Below are 18,903 nucleotides of genomic sequence, written 5' to 3' on the forward strand. Positions count from 1 at the left end.
TTTAATCATTTGAAATTTATTTATTTACTTTTATTTTATGTATATGGGTCTTTTGCCTGTGTGTATTGCCTGTGTCCTGTGTGTTCCTGGTGCTTATGGAGGTCAGAAGGGGGCATTAGATCCCCTGGGACTAGAGTTCCAGATGGTTGTGAGCCTCCATATGGGTGCTGAGAATCGAACCTGGGTCACCGGAAGTGAAGAGTTTAAGTTAGCCTGGGTGACTCCATTTTGAAATAAGGAGCCATCTTGACCCAGGAGCTGAACTCAGGTACCAGGAAATATCACAGAATGTGCACCTGGCAGAAAACAAAGTTAGCTCTCCAAGCAACAGCCTCCAGGAAAACTCACAGAATAAATGTTTAGTAAAAAATAGAGACAATCTCCCTGGCAATTGTGATTATGTAAACAGTCACCTCTCCCCTATGGCTTTTACCCAATTCTGTAATGTCAAGGTATGCATCCCCCCGCCCTGCTTTCTTTCATGGAAACATGAACCCCCTGCTTGCTGTCATGGAAACCCCATGCTCACAGACTTTTCCTTTAAAAACCCTGCTCACTCAGGGCTCAGGGTCCCACTTCTCTACTGTTCTGTCACTGAGACTTGGGTCCCGAGTTCAATCGCTCTCATAATAAAGCTCTCTTGCTATTGCATCGAGTCATCTCCTGGTGGTCTCTGAGGGTCCTGTGATCCTGGCATTACAGAAGAGCAGCCAATTTTTTAACCACTGAGCCGTCTCTACAGCTCTGGGTATGGATTTTAAATGTCTCTTCATTTCTTCTAATCACGCAGAAATTTAACTGAGGAAGTTTTACTTGCCCTGTGTGGTGCGGTGGTTTAAGAGCATTTAGGAAAGAGCTAGAGCCAGAGTGGGAAGGGACAGTTAAGCATGAGTGTGCAGTTTTAGTTATTCACAGGTGTGAGAAGACCGGCCACCCTACACCTCATTTCCTGAGAATCTGAGGCGGGAGTGAGAGCCAGCCCTCCACCCCCCATTTTTTGTTTGTTTGTTTGTTTGTTTTATTTCTTTTTGTTGTTTCAAGACAGTGTTTCTCTGTGTAACAGCTGTGTGACAGTCCTGGAACTCACTCTGTAGACCAGGCTGGCCTTGCATTCACAGAGATCCACCTGCCTCTGCCTCCCCAGTGCTGGCTGGGATTAGAGGCGTGCATCACCACCACCCTGCGAAAGCCACCCTTTGAACAGAGAAAATGCTGCTGGCGCTGGCCCGATTCTCTAGAAACGCTCTCCAGCTCCCTGGATTTCCAGCTTTGGCCATCCTATTTATCAGTTCTTTGCCCTTAAGGAGGCACCGTTCCAAGGGTACCACTGCTCGGCTAGAGGCCTTCCATGGGTACCATTATCTAAAAGTTCTTGTCACTCTGTTCCGACCTACCTCTCCAGTGTCTTCCCCGCTGTGCCTCCGCGGCCACCGCTCACCTCTCTATGCTGAGTGTCACACTGCCCACTGTGGGCCACACTCAGCCCTGGCTGCCACAGTGCCAGCAATGTCCTTCTGTGCTAGTCTCATAACACATCTCAAATGTCATAGTGAAATAGGAAGTCTCCCTCAAGAATCTTTGTTTGTTTTCATTTTTGTTTTGAGACAGGGTTTTTCTGGACTTGATCTGTAGACCAGGCTGGCCTGGAACTCAAAGAAATCCACCTGTCTCTGCTTCCCAGATCACAGGTGTGTGCCACAGAGCCCAGCTCAGAAGTCTTAGCTAACCAGAGTGAATCCACGTTTCCTGTCCTGTGTCCCAACAGCTCTTCACATTAAGCGCATTTGACCTCAGTTATGGCTCAGACTCCTCCCTCTGTTAGACTCTGAGCAAAGTCCCTATTTTACTCCTCTTGACATTTCCAGAACTGGCTATCACAAAGGGTGACAGTAACGTCACTACCCACTCAAAGACTGTTAAAGACGAGTCGTGTAACTGTACCCCAATCTGCAGTTCCACCAGGTCGTTATCCAGAACCTGGACCCTTTCCCATATGTGATGGATTTGTTCCATGGTTCCCGATCACCAAACTGGGACACCTAGCTCTCTGATTCAAGCCATCATTGTTACTGTCTTTACTATGCTTCATTTGAATGTGACGGCTCTGCGTTTAATTTGCTCTCACTCTGCGCTACAAGTGTCCTCCCCACACGGGTCCCAGCTGCCAGCTCTCCTTGATTTATATTCATTTCCCAGGTATACCAGTTGTACCAATTGCTAGTAATGGTGCTGACATCCACCAGGTGGACTGTTTTAGCTGTAACATACTCCCTATGTAGCAAAGCCTTTCTCTCATAAACCCTGATTTGTCCAATCCACACCACGTAAGAAGCAGGATGAGCATGAAGTTTCCAGGTGTGACAGATTCACCCATGGCTAGTCAGGTTTTTTAATTATTATTATTATTATTTTATGTGCACTGGCTTTTTGCCTGCATGTATGTTGGTGTCGGTGTCAGATTTTGGAGTTGCCGACAGTTGTGAGCTGCCGTGCTCATTTGGGTGCTGAGAATCGAACCCCTTTTCCTCTGGAAAAGCAGCCACCTCTTCAGCCCCCGCTAGCCAGTTTTAAGACTGGCTTCCTTGCTTCCTCCAGCAGGAAACACGTGTGGAGGTTTGCCTCATCTAAGACTCCTACCGCCACCTAGTGGCCTGCATGTGCCTCCGACAACGGTGCCGTTCTCAGTGTCTTTGACCAGTGCTCCAGACACGGTCTCACTCTCTGCAAAAATGACATCTGCAACGAAGCTTTAGGGCCTCAAACCTCGCTGAGAAACGTTACACTCCTAAATTTATCCAAAATGATTGTGTGATTTTGTAAAAGGGACTGCGAAAGGCTAATGGCTTTTGAAAGTGTCCTGCTATGTTCCACGTGCTGTTTTCAAAAGGTTTAAGTTCGGAGAATCTGTCTTAAATGTATTGTTTACCTTTTAAATAGTAATGTGTCATTAATACTTAATGGATTTGAGATCGTTTTGTTTTCCATATGTATAAGTATACTTGTCTCGTTTTAAAGATATTTGAAAGGGAGCTGGCAAGATGGCTCGGCTGGGAGGAGAGTTTGTCACACAGGGCTGATGACCAGAGTTCAATCCCCAGGACACATGGTGGGAGGAGACAGTGCTGAAAAGTTGTCCTCTGGCTGCCACATGTACTGTTGCCTGCATGTCCGCACAATCACACACGTCACACACAATAATAATGATTAGTAAAGAGACTGGAAAAGAATCCATATCAAATACAAGTCTGTTTTAAAACTAAGAAAGCTGGGCACAGAACAAGTATTCAGGAGCTTTTCACCCGTCAGTTAATTTGGTTTTCAGCCTCTCAGCCAATACCCAGCAGAGTTGGTCCTATTCCCTTTATTCACTGAAAGATATTAGGTTTAACCCTCAACTCTGGAAGGAAAGTTCCCTTTTATCTGTATGATAAACTTGTAAATATAGCCACATAGCTCAAGCAGATAATTGTTCAGTTCCCCTCACCTCAATTCCATTCACCCAACTGGAAGGATTTACTACCTGGTCATCCTTTTGGGTTGGTTATCCACACCCTTCCTTCTCAACACTTAAAGGCAGGTGCTTTTGAGCTCGGACTTTAGTGAGTCAGACAGAAACAGTCACACAAAGAAAGGCGGCACTGTGCTTTACATGTACCTCACAGACCAAAACTTTATTGGCTTCAAAGTCTCACAGAAACCCCATGGCCACCCCTCTCCATCCGGCTGAGTGTGGGTTGGCTCGCAGCATTGACCAGAGGTGACGTCCATCAGTATCTACAGCGTGTCCCACAATGCTCCCTTCAGGATGAGGTCATGACGAAGGTTTCCATGTCAATACTCATCCGAATATGGATAATTGGGGTGGGCAGCAGTACTGAAGTGAGAAAGAAAATGCACAGAACAGGCTCAGACGGTACAGAGAATGATCCGTCTTCCGACTGCACAGTAAAGATTTGTTAGTCAGAACTAAATCATTTCACTTCCGTTCTCCTGCCTGGAAGGTGACAGAACTTAGGCATTCAAATGTGCACATTCATTCTTTTTCATCAACTACAGCATCGGTCTACCAAAGCAATACGACATCCTTTCACACTCCAGATAGTCAGTGAGGATGGGATCTGAGTATGACTTGTGGACAACATTTCCACAGACAGTGACTCAAACGTGTATGTATGTATGTGTATATGCCAGTGCTTCTCAATCTTCCTAATGCTGTGACCCTTTAATACAGATCCTCACAATGTGGTGACCCCCCAAACATAAAATTATTTCATTACTACTTCGTAACTATGATTTTGCTACTGCTATAAATCATAATGTAAATATATTATATGAAGGATACCTGATATACAACTCATGTGGAAGGAGGCATGACCCACATGTTGAGAACCAGTGATATATATGTATATATATATGTATACATATATATATACATATACATATGATATGTATATGAATACATATGAGGTAGCAATAATGGTTCTCTGTAGGAAACTAAACTTACAGTTTAGTGTTAGTAATATCAAATTCACTCATTAAGCTTTTAACTCCTTGTCCATCATATATAATACGCTATGTTCAATGCAGAAATGAAAAGGACAGAATTCGGAGATACACTTTCATGTCCAAGAAGCTCATTATGTAGTTTGCAGGTCTCTTCACTTGAAAACAACACACATATAAAGTGATAAAAGTAATTTATTTTAAAAGATTAGCTCGAGTTTTGGACCCTTCTAAACAGACTATGGTAAAGTCCCCCAATGCATATCCACTCTCTAGCTGTCAAATTTAGGGGTTTGCAGGTGGGTATAAAGTCAGCAATATTGGCAGTCTGTGGGATAATAAACACGGAAGCCCACGTGTGGCCATCTAACCTTGACTGCATGCACAGTGTTAGTGTATCAGACCTCTGTGGGGGATGTGCGACCAGAGTTTCCAAAAGCCCCGTCTCACACTGACCCCACTGCCCACTATTAAGGCAACTTTTAGCAACCATATTAAATTCAGCGTCAGAAAATGAATCGAATGATGTATTTCCCAAGGTTACTCACAAACCAGCAGGAGCATGTCTGTAATTTTTGTTGAGGCTGTCTATAACTGCCATGTCCTCCGCAGGCAACTAGAACTCAAAAACCTGTCACCTAAGTAGACTGATTTTAGTAAGACCACGTCTTCGCCACCCTGAAAAGCACAAGCTAATCAGACTGAAAGGTGTGGGGATAATAGATTCCAAAAGACTTTTAAGGTAACAGCAGCGAAAAGGATTGAAATTATTAACGAAATGCTTCTTGCCTTTTGGCAAAGATCAAATAAAACGATTAATGAATACCAAGTGGAAGTTGAATGCAAATATATTACTATGTATAATACATTTAAACGTCACAATACGACAGGCAAAAATCAGAACTCAAAACAGACTGGAGAGGAAACAGAGCTGTTTTATGTGAAAAACACAGGATGAATTTCATGTCAGATCTAGAGGAATCTAATGACCTCTTTTTAAAATATATGAGGTAGCAATAATTTTCATGGATACCATTGGCTTTGTGTATCCAATCAATAAATAAGAATGTGAAAAATACCCTTTCTGATGTAATCAGAAATTTCTCAAATACCAATGATACTTCCTTTAAAGGATTTAGGAGATACCTCAAAAAAGGATGCCCCTTTTTAAATTTGTAACACTTTAAGCATCAAAATGATTTTTACTAATTACTAAATTATTAAAATGAGTGGATCCTGGGGGCTAAAGCGATGGCTTAGTGGTTAAGAGCACTGGCTGTCCTCCCAGAGGACCTGGGTTCAGTTCCCAGTACCTACATGGCAGTTCACAATCGTCTGTAACTCCAGTTCCAGGGAATCTGACACCCTCACACAGATATGCATGTATGCAGAACACATGAAATAAAATAAGTTATTAAAAATGTGTGGATCCTACACGCTTTTTTAAAAAAGAGAAAGAAATAGAAACAGTAAAAAAAAAAGTATCCATACTTTATTAGCTGATGAATCTAGGTAAAAGGTAACAATTTATTATTTTTCACTAACCTTTCTGTAAATTTGAACATTATCTAAGCAAAATGAGTATTATCAAAGTTATTAAGCTCAATCTGACAGAATGAATGAATTCATTCAAAATGAATGAAGTGAAAATGTATTTAATAATATTAAAAGATGATCTAAAATTAGAAATTTATACCAAAATTATATTAAAGAGCTTAACATTCTAAAAAATTAGACCATGTTTCAATGTAGTGAAGCAGTGTTGGGAGAAAGTTATTCTAAGTTTTATCTGCCCAGAGGCAGTCAAGAATAGCCAATGCATTTAAGTAAAAAGCACAAAAAGTAAGAAAGAAAAAAAGAAGGAAAGAAGGAAAGAAAAGAAAAGAAAGAAAGAAAACAAGCTAGGTGACATCGCTCAGTAGCAGAGAATTTGCCTGGAATCTGTAAGGCTCTAGGGTCAATGCCCAGTACTAAAACTGAGAGTAACAAATCAAACACTGATTTTCTAATAAAATCGTCACAGTAGAGGAAAGTAAATACATTGGCTGAAAGGAAGATGGTCACTTTTATTGCTAAAAAACTTTACATGTTATTTAAACATATATCTTTCTTTATATTCATCCTTATTTTGCGTAGTACTCAAAAACTTCTATTGAAGTCAAGACCAGTTGGGAAAAAAAAAAAAAATCAGCACTGGTATATAATGTAGCAAACTCATTCTGCTTCCCATATAGGAAAGACATAATACTCACCGACCACAAGGTAAAATTATGAAAGGTGTGACCGCAGTAAGGAAGAGATTTCAGTGATTTAAAAATATATCACGAGACTAATGAAAACATGGGCAAATCACGGAGAAGATGCTCCCACAATTACTGAATCTGAAAAGCAACTATTCAGCGCATATAAATGTGGTAGGAGGACGACAAAGGTACCCCACCCCACCCTCACACTGCCACCCTGTTCTTCTAATCTCCGCAGATGCACACTTTCGTAATACAACTTGCAAGTCTTCCCAGCATTAGAAGGTATCTTTCTCCCCATCTCTCCAGTTTTGCCTGGCCTGTAATTTACAATGACCCCCAGAGCATGAAAACACGATAATGCGGCAGTTTTAAGCCTAGACATGAGAAGATTGTCCAAGCATCTGGACAATGAAGCCATGACAACGGAGTGGTACTGGAGAGAGAGAGAGAGAGAGAGAGAGAGAGAGAGAGAGAGAGAGAGAGAGAGAGAGAGAGAGAGAGAGAAAGTTCGCGCAGGCGCATGAAGCACACATGCCCAGGGAACACGAAGGACGGTCACTCAACACGGATGAGCTCACAAAAAGGCCTTCACTGGACAGACACTGTGCAGGAGCCCTGATGCCCACAGCCTGCTCTTCACCTTCATGTTCTCCTTGATCCGCTTCTCATTGAAACTCTTGGCGAGAGTCACAATCCCACGCTGCAGCAGACACCAGAGGGAAATTAGGGCTGCAGTTTGCTTGTGCTTTTCCGCCATGGCACAAAGAACGGGGTCTTCCAAGAGATAGGGGGCATTCTCATTTATCCTGAAAAGAAGGGAATAGTGACTGCTTGACGTCAAGATCTGATGTGTTAGGAGGCTTACAAAACACATGGGTGTGCCCACTCCAGACCCCGGACTCTAAATATGACTCTAACCTGGTAAGGCTAGCTGGAATCTTTTCAAATGTTGATCCCCCCCCCCCCCCCGCCTTAAGACTGCTGAGTTAATTCCAGAAAACTCAGAATTGCAAGGCTGAAATGATTTTATAAGAGTCGTATGTATGATTTAGTTAAAATCCTTTTTTTGGTTTGTTTTGGTTTTCTTATTTTGAGACAGGGTTTCTCTGAGTAGTCTTGGCCGTCCTGGGACTCACTCTGTAGAACAGGCTCACAGAGATTTCTATACCTCTGCCTCCCTAGTGCTGAGATTAAAGGCACCGCCATAGCCCAGCTTCAGTCACAATCTTTATTACCATGGCTTACACCGTTGGGTGCCTAGAGCACCATAGGCAACCAGAACAATGTCTTTTGACTTGCAGTAATCCAAAAGTTTGCTCTGGTTGAGATAAGGATGACATTCTACCTGTAGGTGGACAAGACAGAAAGATACTGGATTATAGAAACCTTCATATGTCGATGGAAAAAAAAAAACAAAAAACAAAAACAGTTTTCATAAGAAGATGAATTGAAAAGTCTAGACTATGTGAAGTCTGAATAGAAAACCCAGCTTCACATAACGATCCTCTTTTTAAACGTAAAAACAGAGAGGCCCTGTTTTAAACATAAAAACAGAGGGCAGGCAGGCTGAAGCCAGCCAGAGGCGCCCTTGGGGTGGCCTGCCCTCGGTGCAAGCCACTACAACGTGCAAGGATATAGCAGAGAGATGGAAGAGAAAGAGAAGTGAAGGGGTTGAGCACTATGAAAAGAGGCAGCCCTGGAGAGGTGTGGGCTCTGAGTTCTCTATGCTCAAGCTCCTCCCAGGGTGGAATCACAGTCTCCTGCTGCCTCCTTCAGATCAAGATGTAAATCTCTTTCGTGGCTCCTCCAGCACCATGTCTGCCTGCATGCTGCCGTTCTTCCCATAACTAGAATAATGGACTAAAGCTCAGAAACTGTAACCCAGCTCCAATGAAATGTTTTCTTTTGTAAGACTTGCCTTGGTCATGGTGTCTCTTCACAGCAATAAAACCCTAACGAAGACACACAGTAACAGATATATACACACAGACAGAGAACCCAAATATCCCCTAGTGCACTGACTATCATAGTAAACCTCTCTCAGGCCATTGATGACAAAGGAAACAACAAGGTTTACCCCGTTAAATAGGAATAACTGTAGCTCATCTTTACTTCTTCATCAAAATTTTATTTACTGTAGAATTCTACACACAAAAAAAATCAAATCAGTCTCTCTTTTTTAAAAAAAAAAAAAAATTTATTTATTTATTTAATGTATATGATGCTTTATCTGCCAGAGGAGGACATCAGATCTCACTACAGGTAGTTTCTGGGAATTGAACTCAGGATCTCTGGAAGAGCAGTCAGTGCTCTCAACCACTGAGTCATCTCTCCAGCCCCCAAATCAGTCTCTTAAAATAAAAAGTCAATTTCTGGAAAACCCCAGGAAAATAACTAAATCAGGTGAAAGGATGTTAACAGATACTGAAAATAGGTTTTAAATACATAAAAATTTATCTTAATATAACCTCCCCTCCCCCACCGCCAAGACAATTATTGCTTGACTGGCCAGTAATAACTGAAGCAGAAGAAAACATTCTGTTAAAAAAAAATACTGACTTGAGTAATAAGAAGAGAGGAGAGAGAATGAGAGAGGGACTAAATTACTAAAATTATAGGTGATAGAGAAGGAGTTAGTTATAATAAACTACAATAAAATCTGGAGGATTGTTACAGCATACTTAGAAAAATTACATCCTAAAGAACTAGAAAGTCTAGAAGTAGGCAAATCCCTAGGCACGAATCACGTCTTACCTAAATAAAGTCACAACACGGAAACAACTCGACAGAAGCAATAACAGCCTTCCAGCTAAAACAAACAAGGAGAAACCTAGGCCCAGATGGATTCGCTACTGATTTCTACCACACCTTTAAAGAGAAGTGTCCACAACTGACCAAAACCAAAATCAACGAAATGTTTCTTAATGATATTCTGATATACTCATAGATCAGATCAATGCGTAGCCCAATCATCATCAGAGATGTTGAGAGCAGATGCAGAGACCCACACCAAAACATTAGGTGGAGCTCAGGGAACCCTGTGCAAGAGGGGTCAAGGATGCCAGGAGAACATTGCCCACAGAATCCACTAAGCAGGGCTCACAGAGGCTTGCAGAGACTGAAGTAGCGATCATGGAGCCTTCATGGGTCTGTGGTAGATCCTCTGATTACATGCTGAGGTTGTTTAGGTTGGGTTTTTTTGTGGGACTTCTAACAGTGAGAGTGGGGGTGTTTCTGACTCTTTTGCAACCCCGAGACTCTTTCCTCCTACTGGGTTGCCTCGTGCAGCCTTGATAGGAGGGCTTGTGTCTAGTCTTATTGAATCTTGTTATGCTGTGTTCCGTTGTTATCGCTGGTTGCAGTAAGTATGTATTGTATGAGAGAAAAATAAATGAGGTGTGGTGGGGGGAGGGGAGGTGTCCAGGCTATCTTTTTGTCAATTTGACACAAGCTAGAGTTATCTAGGAGGAATAGCCTCAGTTGAGAAAATGCCTCCATCAGATTGCCTGTAGTCGAATCTTGATTAATGATTAATGTGCAAGGGCCCAGCTCACTGAGGAGACACCACCACTGGGCAGGTGGTCCTGGAGTGTATAAGGAAGCAGGCTGAGCAAGCCATGGGTGCAAGCCAGTAACTAGTCTTCATTGAGGTTTCTGCTTGAGTTCCTGCCCTGGCTTCTTACAGTGGTGGACTATAAACTAAGAAGAAATAAGCACTTTACTCCCCAAGTTTCTTTTGGCCATGGTCTTTACTGTATCAACAGACAGCACCCAAGGACAAGACCCTAACACTATTGCTCCTCAACTTGTCTGTAAAGAGAACAGAAGGGACATTATAAAACTCACTCTGTAAACTTAAAATTAACTTCATACAGAGGAAGCCAAAAGAGGAAGTCAGACCTTCTGGAAATGGAGTTGTGAGGTGCCATTGGGTGCTGGGAACTGTACTGGGGTCCTCTGGAGGAGAAGGCAGTGTTCTCGGCCACTGAGCCATCACTTCAGCCCTGCACTGGCTCCTTCACTCTTTATTCTTCATAATTAGTCAGTGAAGCTCTCCTTGGCTGCTTTCCCATTTCCAAATGCTTGCACGCACAGAGGCACTGTGCCTCGCCAACCATTTCCACTAAGACTTTCCTAAGCTGACGTACAGTTAGTGTCCTCTGCTCCAGGAAGTTTAGATAACAAAGGAAGATGATGTGTGGACAGTAATAAAGCAGGGAAGGAGAGAAGAGAAGAAGGAAAGGAAGCTGAGGGCACTCACCTGGTTGCACACAGGCTTATACTTGAGCCCCGGCTTGTTCAGGATCATCTCCAGTTGCCTGCGGTTGAAGTTGGACACCCCAATGGACTTTGCCAACCCTGCATCCTTACACTTCTCCATGGCCTGGGGCAGAGGGAAGGTGGAAAAGACTAACTTGTGAAGACTGTAGATGGTCATAAATACAGTGCTGTATTGCTGGAAAGGACACTGCTGAGAAAGGAGAATAAGCTAACTGCACTGGTTATCAAGAAGAGAGAAACCAGCTGTAAATATGGGCAGAAGATAATGGCAGAAAGAATGCCTTTGTTCTCCAGAGGGAGCAGAGAAATGATTTCACAGAGTGGAAGATACTTTCCCCCCAACGCTTTCCTAGCTGTCTTCAGTGCATTGCAACGATACCTTACTCCTCACGGTAGCAAAGTAGCTGTAGCAAAGATATGCATTTCTTGATTTAAATGGGCATATCTGACTCTCACCTGTAAGCTGAGATCTGACTCCCCCCTCCCCCCACCTAAACTTCCCCGTGTTCTTTATCCCAAGTTCTTACCTCCCATGTGTCACGGAGATCCACTGTGTCCAATAATAATTGCCCGTTTTCATCGGTTGGGTGAAGACCATTGCCTGGCTAGAATAGATGCAGCCATTATAAACATCTCACCAATGTCATGGCTGTCCCCAGAGCAATGCACAATATACACAATATAGAGGGCTCCTCCAAAAACTCGTTTATACTTGCAAAAGATTTTGCGAATGAACTTGTAAGGAATATTTAAGGTGATAGATTTCTTTCACTCTCTCACATCCATTACACGTGTTAATTCACAACATTTCCCTAGGTCTTTTTGACTTGCTTTACTGCTGTGATTTCCCTTGGGGAAACATCTCCCTGCCACTGAGAAAGTCTGTAGTTATGTGGTCATGATCCCCAGCAAATAAGCAATCTCTGTCTTGACATGCTTACAGAATCAGTGCTCCCGCCAGTGTTAATTTCCCTAAGCATACCAAAGGTCAAAGGTTAGACATGGCAGCTACACATTGTCCATCAAGGAACTGAGCGTACAGCTTACCGGGTAGGTAGACAGTTTGAAATAGTGTGCACAAGGCCTTAGGTTCAATGCCCAACACTGTATATACCAAGCATGGTACACATGGCTGTAATTCCAGATCACAGGGGAGAGAAATAGAAGGATGTGAAATTCCAGGTCATCCTTCACCTCTTGATGAGCTATGTGAGAGCATGTCTCAACAATAAGCAAAAGAATAAACAAATAAATACTGAGTCTATGGACTTTGTTTTTTCAGTTATAAGGAATATGAACTAAGAACAAAGAAAACATGGAAACAGGATTATAGACAGGACACTGGTGTCAGAGAGACTCTTTAGATTAAATTCCTCTAAACTCAAAGATAATTAAGTCAGAAAAAAAATCAACAGCAGGAAACTCTCAGCTGTAGATTCTGGAGCTCACAGAAATGCCTAAGGGTGGGAAGTTCCATTTGCAGCCCTTTCAATGGTAGACAAGGAAAATACAGACAAATCCTGGGCCCAGCTAGGAAGTGTGGCCCACTAATTCTTTGGAATGTGGATTCTTTTCAGAGCATATCATGTGTTTACTGAGGAATCTGTTTTCCAGGTCATAAGATTAATCATCCTAATGAGCAAATGAGGTCAAGTAATGTCTCTCAAAAAGCAACATTTCATGGCTTACGTCTGTAATCCTGTGTTTAATTGTAAGGTTTTCTTTTCTTTTGCATTATTATTATTATTATTATTCTTAGTCCAGTATGTCAAGGACCATACAAAGGGGACTGAATCATGGGAGATATCAGTAGTCAAATGTAATTTTTTGTTGTTGACTAAACAATATGAAGATGGGTACAATTTCAATTATTGCTAGACACGGAGTAAGATGTATCATTTGTCTTGTTATACATTATTTCACAAATATTAACGCACACATTTACCAACTATTGGCCGTGTTCCAGGCACTATATCAGTTCATGTAAGCTGCTTTGCTTCTCTGTCAGTTATGCGATATTATTCCTATTGGCATTTACAGATAAGAAAACGAAGTCATGGATTTTAAGGAGCCGCTGGAAACCAGCCAATTAAAAGACAAAGTTCAAAACCATTCAGCATGTTACAGGTGTGTTGGTGCACACCTGTCATTCCAGCACTCAGATGGTTGAAAACAATGATCAAAAGCTCCCACTGAAGCCAGAATGTCAACATAGCTAGGACGAGTTCAAAAATAAGAATGTATGATTGCTAATACAGCACTCATATCTAGGAGGTGCCGCTTTATTCATTGAAATGCTCCTGTTTCTGCCACTTGCCCATGTTTGTGCGGCTGTCAGATGTCAGAAAGCAAACAATTTCAAACAAAAACAGACCAGTGAACATGAGAGTGCCTTCCTGTAACCCTAGCATACGGAGGCAAAAGAATCTTGATTCAATGTCAGCTTTAGCTGTATAGCAAGTTCAAAGCCAGACCATCTCAATATCAAAAGTAAAGAGATTAACTTAAAACCAAATGACTAAAATTAAAATGAGTCCACAATCAACGTTGTTTTCAAGACTAAATTTTATGGGGAAAGACGTAGATAAAACACTGAATGTAAGCAACCATGAACCCTAAACAAGCCATTATTTGCTACCAGTGGGGAGAAATTAGAACAAAAGACAAACCTGTAGTAGTGTTTTTTTTGTGTTTTTTTTTTGTTTTGTTTTGTTTTAAATAATAAGCAGACACACTTCTAAAGACCTTTCCAAATACATCAATCTAGCATGATTTGGGTTCCTTGTTTTTCACAAGAATTATCCTGAATCATTTCCATGATACATGCATGAAATTTCTACCAATCTGCCTATATAAACCATCAATGAAATCATGCCGATCACAGAGACAATGTAGGAATGAAGCTGCTGGTTGCTTACCTTCAATGATACTGGGAAATGAATGAGATAGAGGTCAACATAATCCAGCTGAAGCTTTTTCAGTGACTCTTCCAAGCAAGGCTGGACCAGCTCTGGTCTGTGACATATGGAGGGAAGCTGCAAATGTTAGAAAGTAAAAACTGAGACTTTTTCAACTAGTCAGAAACTGATGACTACAGAGCAAAAATACTCTGTCCAGTTTTAAGTTTTCCTTTGCCTAATCTATTAATGTCAAGCCTGATACATATTTGGGTTTTATTAGTAAACTATAGACAATGGAAGGAAATTATGAATACTTGTATAAAGTTGGACATAATAGCTTGATTTTTATTATATAATATAACTTTGTGAGTTATATTTCACAAGAGTTTACAAAGGAGGCTTCTTTTTTAATTAAGTTTTTATTTTTTTATATTAATTACAGTTTATTTACTTTGTATCCCAGCTGTAGCCTCTTCCTTCATTCCCTCCCAACCCCACCCTCCCGCCCTCATTTCCTCCCTGCCCCTCTCTAAGTCTACTGATAGGGGAGGTCCTCCTTCCCTTCTATCTGACCCTAGCTTATCAGGTCTCCCCAGGACTGACTGCAATGTCCTCCTCTGTGGCCTAGCTAGGCTGCTCCTCCCACGGGGTTTGGGGAGGTCAAAGAGCCAGCCACTGAGTTCATATCAGAGACAGTCCCTGTTCCCCTTCAAAGGAGGTTTCTATCTTATTCCTTCATCCATTCATTCACTGAGAGTTAATATTTCATTCATTTACATAATATTATTTACATAATATTTCTTTTATTTACATATATTCCTGATATTGTAATATATATTAGATGCAATATAAGACCAGCAGTGTTTTATGAGATTCTCAGAGCTGGGTGTGGTGGCATATGCCTTTACTCTCAGTATTTGGGAGGCAGAGGCTTGTGGATCTGTGTGAGTTTGAGGCCAGCCTGGTCTACAAAGCAAGTCCAGAACAGTCAGGACTACACAAAGAAACCCTGTCTTGAAAACAAACAAACAAAAAAAGTAAGTCAAGCTTCTTAAGAAAGTTGGACATGTTGGCACATACCTTTAATCCCAGCACTCAGGATGGATCTTTGTGAGTTCGAGGCCAGCCTGGTCTATAAAGCTAGCTCAGGACAATCAATTCTACATAGAGAAATCCTGTCTCACAAAACCAAACCAAACAAAAACAAATAAACAAAAAGAAATAATAGTCACCCAATAGATTAGGAAAACAGTCTTGTCATGTTTCTGTTCATGACAAATCATACTGCTTTTTCAGGTAAGACTTTAAAAAACAAAATTATTTTGCACTAAATGTACAAATTCAAACTGTGGTAAGGAAAGAGAGATCTCCCCCTTCTTCTGTTTTCAACACCGGTTGAATATATGTAATTTAAAAAAAATGGACCACTATGCCTCGTTTGACTAATGATCAAGCCATGCAAACGTTGCCACGCCAATGTCATTCATTTGCACACCAGCATACTATACACGTGCGATACCTTTGAAGTGTAGAATGTATCTTCTCTCTTCACAGTGCCGTCAGCAATCTTGCTTCGAATAGCTAGCCCCACCTCCTCCTCATTTTGGTAGAAATAAGCTGAATCAATATGGCGGAAGCCAGCACCTATAGCTATTTTGGTAGCCTCCTTAACCAGACTCTTGGGAACCTAGAAGAGCAATCAAAAGAAGTATTTTGAGATTTGCTTTCATACATGTATTTGGTTTTTCTGTCTGACTTACTGTTTGTAAAAAAATCCTCTATTTCATGTTCTCTATAAAAATGACAAACTTAATTCTTTGTGGCAAAACAAATACTTCACTTTGTGTGTGTGTGTTCAACATCTTATTCATTCTTGGCTTGATGGACACCACACCTAAATTGGACTCATAATTGTTACTAATGGGGCTCTTGTAACCTGTTAAACTCTATAGGCCCTCTGTTGAGACCTGCTTCAGTTCTTAGCATAACTATGACTCCTGTTGTATCCTTTAGCTTATCGGAAGCCATTTTGCCCCCAAGTCTCCATTTTGATTATTTCTCTATGGTTTCATTTCTCAAACTTTGAGTACTTTGTTACCTTGACACTCTATCAAGTCCGCCAACTGCAGAACCAATCAAATTAAAGGTCAGCTAGAAAAGCTTTGTCTAGCCAAAATGATGTAAAGTTGCTTCCTACACCTGGATACCTTTGCGTTTTTGTTATGTCATTGTCACCTACTTGTGGTTTGTTTCCTACACCTGGTTACAGTTTCATTACCTAGTTGCTACCTGGTTACTTTTTTTCCCTACAACAAACAAACAAACAAACAAACAAACAAACAAAAAAACTGCTTTAGGAGCAGATCAATGTCATAGTCTAGCTTCTGAGTCCAGATTATGGCCCTGACCGATCAGTTTCTGTTTAGTGTTCAATAAACCTCTGTTGATTTGAGTCTGGTGTCCGAGTGGTCAGTGAGCAGCTGTTCCTGAACCTGTACCAGGGCTGCATGAACCACACCAGCATGTCAACGTTATTTCCTCTGTATAGGTGAAGGATGTTATGGGTAGAGCATGCAAAAGTTCTGTTTTAAGGAATTTCTATATTGTTTTCTTTAGTGTTTGTATTAATTTACGTTCCTATCAGCAGTGTATGGGAGTCCTGTTTTCTCTCTCTCTTTTTTTTGCATCCCCATTAATGTTTGCTCTTTGCTATCCATTTGTAACAGCCATTCCAAGATGAACCATTTTCTCATTGTAGTTTGAATTTCAAGACCTGGTACCAGGCCACAGCAATCAAAGCAGCATTGTAGTTACCCTGAAACAGTGACACCGAAAGAAGAAAGCACAGAGTAAATCCTTCAAATCATTAGCATAGGGAACCATCTTTAAGACATGTCCTCAAAGTACAGAACATAGAAACTAAAATACATACACAGAATAATGCAGAAGTACTTTTTTTTTTACCTTTTTGATGATAAGGTTAAAATGTATATCCTTCTAATTTTTACAAATTTTGAGATTACAATAGTTTCAACATTTCTTCCTCCCCCCAACCCTCCCACATACCCTTACTTGCTCTCTTCCAGCTGGATATGGATACTTCTTTCTTCATTAATTGTCATTACATGACGATGTGTATATGTCTATACATGTATTCCTAAATACAACTGCTCAGACCGTATAATGTTACTTGCACATATGTTGTCAGGGCTGACCACTTGACATCATATGACCAACCAGTGTTCTCTTCCCTGGAGAAAACTATTTCTCCCACTGGAAGCATTCTTTACTTGCCTGCGGGTCTTTGTGTAGTTTTTGTTTGCAGCGATTGGAATAAGAGAGTGGAGGAATAATCTCCAGATGATCTGATAGACTAAGATCAGAAGGAAGGAGAGGAGGACCTCCCCTATCAGTGGACTTGAGGAGGAGCATGCATGCAGAAAGGGAAGGAAGGGTGGGGTCGAGAGGGGAGGTGGGAGGGGCTTATGGGGGGATACAAAATGAATAAAGTGTAATTAATAATAAGAAGAAGAAGAAAGAGAAAAATCATTGCCAGCCATCTGTCTACGCGGGTTCACTTTTCTGACTTGATTTGGATTGGTTTTTTGTTTGTTTGTTTGTTTTTTAAGGAATAAAACTCCAAGAAATTACTGAAACACAGTTCTGGGTACATCATGTTGGCATCTGCAGAGGTAATTAGATCAAGAGGACTCTGACAAGATCATTGGGCTAATCCCTTGATTTCAATTCCTTGTGTGGTAGGATGGAAAGCAGGAGTGTGATCATTTTGAGGGAAGTAGGGACTAGGAGCCTGTCTTTGTGTCCTCGGACTGCTCGCCTGCCCTAGCTCCATCTTTCTGTCCTGGGACTGTTATCTTGCCCTAGCTCCTTCCTTTGCTTCTCTTCTCCCTGCTTCTCTTCCAGGGGAAGAAAAGCAGCCACTTCCGCATGCACCATCATCACCACCACCTTGATGTTCTGTTCAGTCAAAGCTGGCCACAGCAGACTGGAGCTCAGGAACCATAAGCCAAACCCCAAAACATCGGAACACCGATCCCTTCTTTGGTTTCTATGAGGTAGTCTGACCACAGAGATGCAAAAATAATGTGTTGTCTGGAAAATGATTACTATCCAGGGTACATGGAGAACTCAGAAAACTCTGTAACAAAATTAATTACATAGAGGAGAAGTGATCTGAATAGACATTCGCTAAAAAAAAAAAAACAAAACAAAACATGAAAACGTCCCACAAAGACATGACATACATGTGACTATCATTTATGCAGTGAGGGCAGATATTAAGTTTTCTCTTTTACACCCAGCTGGAAGCAGGCATATTCCAGGTTGAAGCTGAAAGTAAAGACAGAGTTATGAACTATAGTCTTTAACTACATGGTCAAACTCTCAGTTTCTGCTGGTCCTGTCTAGTTTTTTGTTTGACTGTTTGTTTTTGTTTTTCTAAACTCCCAAACCACTACCCTTACCTCCTCTGGGGCAAAGGTTCCAAAGCCGAGCACAGGAATGCGGTGGCCGTCACTTAGTTCTGCAGAACAGTTGGGATTCATTCTGCACTCTCCGCTTCTGTTTTTCCTGCTGTCACTGGGTACAGAGTAACAGGACAATACTGTAACTGCGGGGTACAAGGTTAGTCACGACTCACTTCCTGTCCAATCCGTAAACAGTAGAGTGTGGGGGAGGGAGGCCACAGCTCACATGCCCCAGAGAAATGGAACCAGCTCAAGGACTTCACAGAAAGGAGAATTCTAGAGTACATTACTATATGCTGATAAAGTATTTAGTTTTTTGCCAAGTTTTCTCATTATAGTCCCCCATGAATTGTCTTATCACAGATTGATTGAACATGTAATGGCTGTTTATTACACTGAAAGCCTTCCTACACCTATTCTCTTGTTTGGGATCATGGTTTTCTGTCTATGATGAAACCTTTCTTGGTCATACATACAAAAAGAGTA

At 41.4% G+C, this 18,903-nt stretch overlaps 1 protein-coding gene across 1 annotated transcript; it reads right to left on the reverse strand.

The window, feature by feature from the left end:
* Positions 1 to 3,644: 3,644 nt before the first annotated feature.
* Positions 3,645 to 18,561, reverse strand: LOC110542591 (aldo-keto reductase family 1 member C1-like). The gene is made up of 8 exons (XM_060368494.1): positions 18,415 to 18,561; positions 15,450 to 15,617; positions 13,949 to 14,065; positions 11,558 to 11,635; positions 11,011 to 11,133; positions 7,985 to 8,094; positions 7,390 to 7,555; positions 3,645 to 3,874 (listed from the first exon to the last, which is right to left on the reverse strand). The coding sequence occupies exons 1-8, from the start codon at positions 18,493 to 18,495 to the stop codon at positions 3,839 to 3,841; spliced, it is 879 nt and encodes a 292-aa protein (XP_060224477.1). The 5' UTR covers positions 18,496 to 18,561; the 3' UTR covers positions 3,645 to 3,838.
* Positions 18,562 to 18,903: the final 342 nt, after the last annotated feature.

This window comes from Meriones unguiculatus, chromosome 15 (genome assembly GCF_030254825.1).
Source record: "Meriones unguiculatus strain TT.TT164.6M chromosome 15, Bangor_MerUng_6.1, whole genome shotgun sequence".
NCBI classification, from domain to species: Eukaryota; Metazoa; Chordata; class Mammalia; order Rodentia; family Muridae; genus Meriones; species Meriones unguiculatus.

Excerpts from the sequence above, each read along its gene's own strand:
- LOC110542591 (XM_060368494.1), bottom strand. The coding sequence starts at position 18,495 with ATGAATCCCAACTGTTCTGCAGAACTAAGTGACGGCCACCGCATTCCT. Across the intron at positions 11,636-13,948 it reads ATTTCCCAGTATCATTGAAG|CCAGGCAATGGTCTTCACCC; the intron begins GTAAGCAACCAG and ends CATCTATTCTAG. Across the intron at positions 8,095-11,010 it reads ATAAGCCTGTGTGCAACCAG|GTAGAATGTCATCCTTATCT; the intron begins GTGAGTGCCCTC and ends GTCCACCTACAG.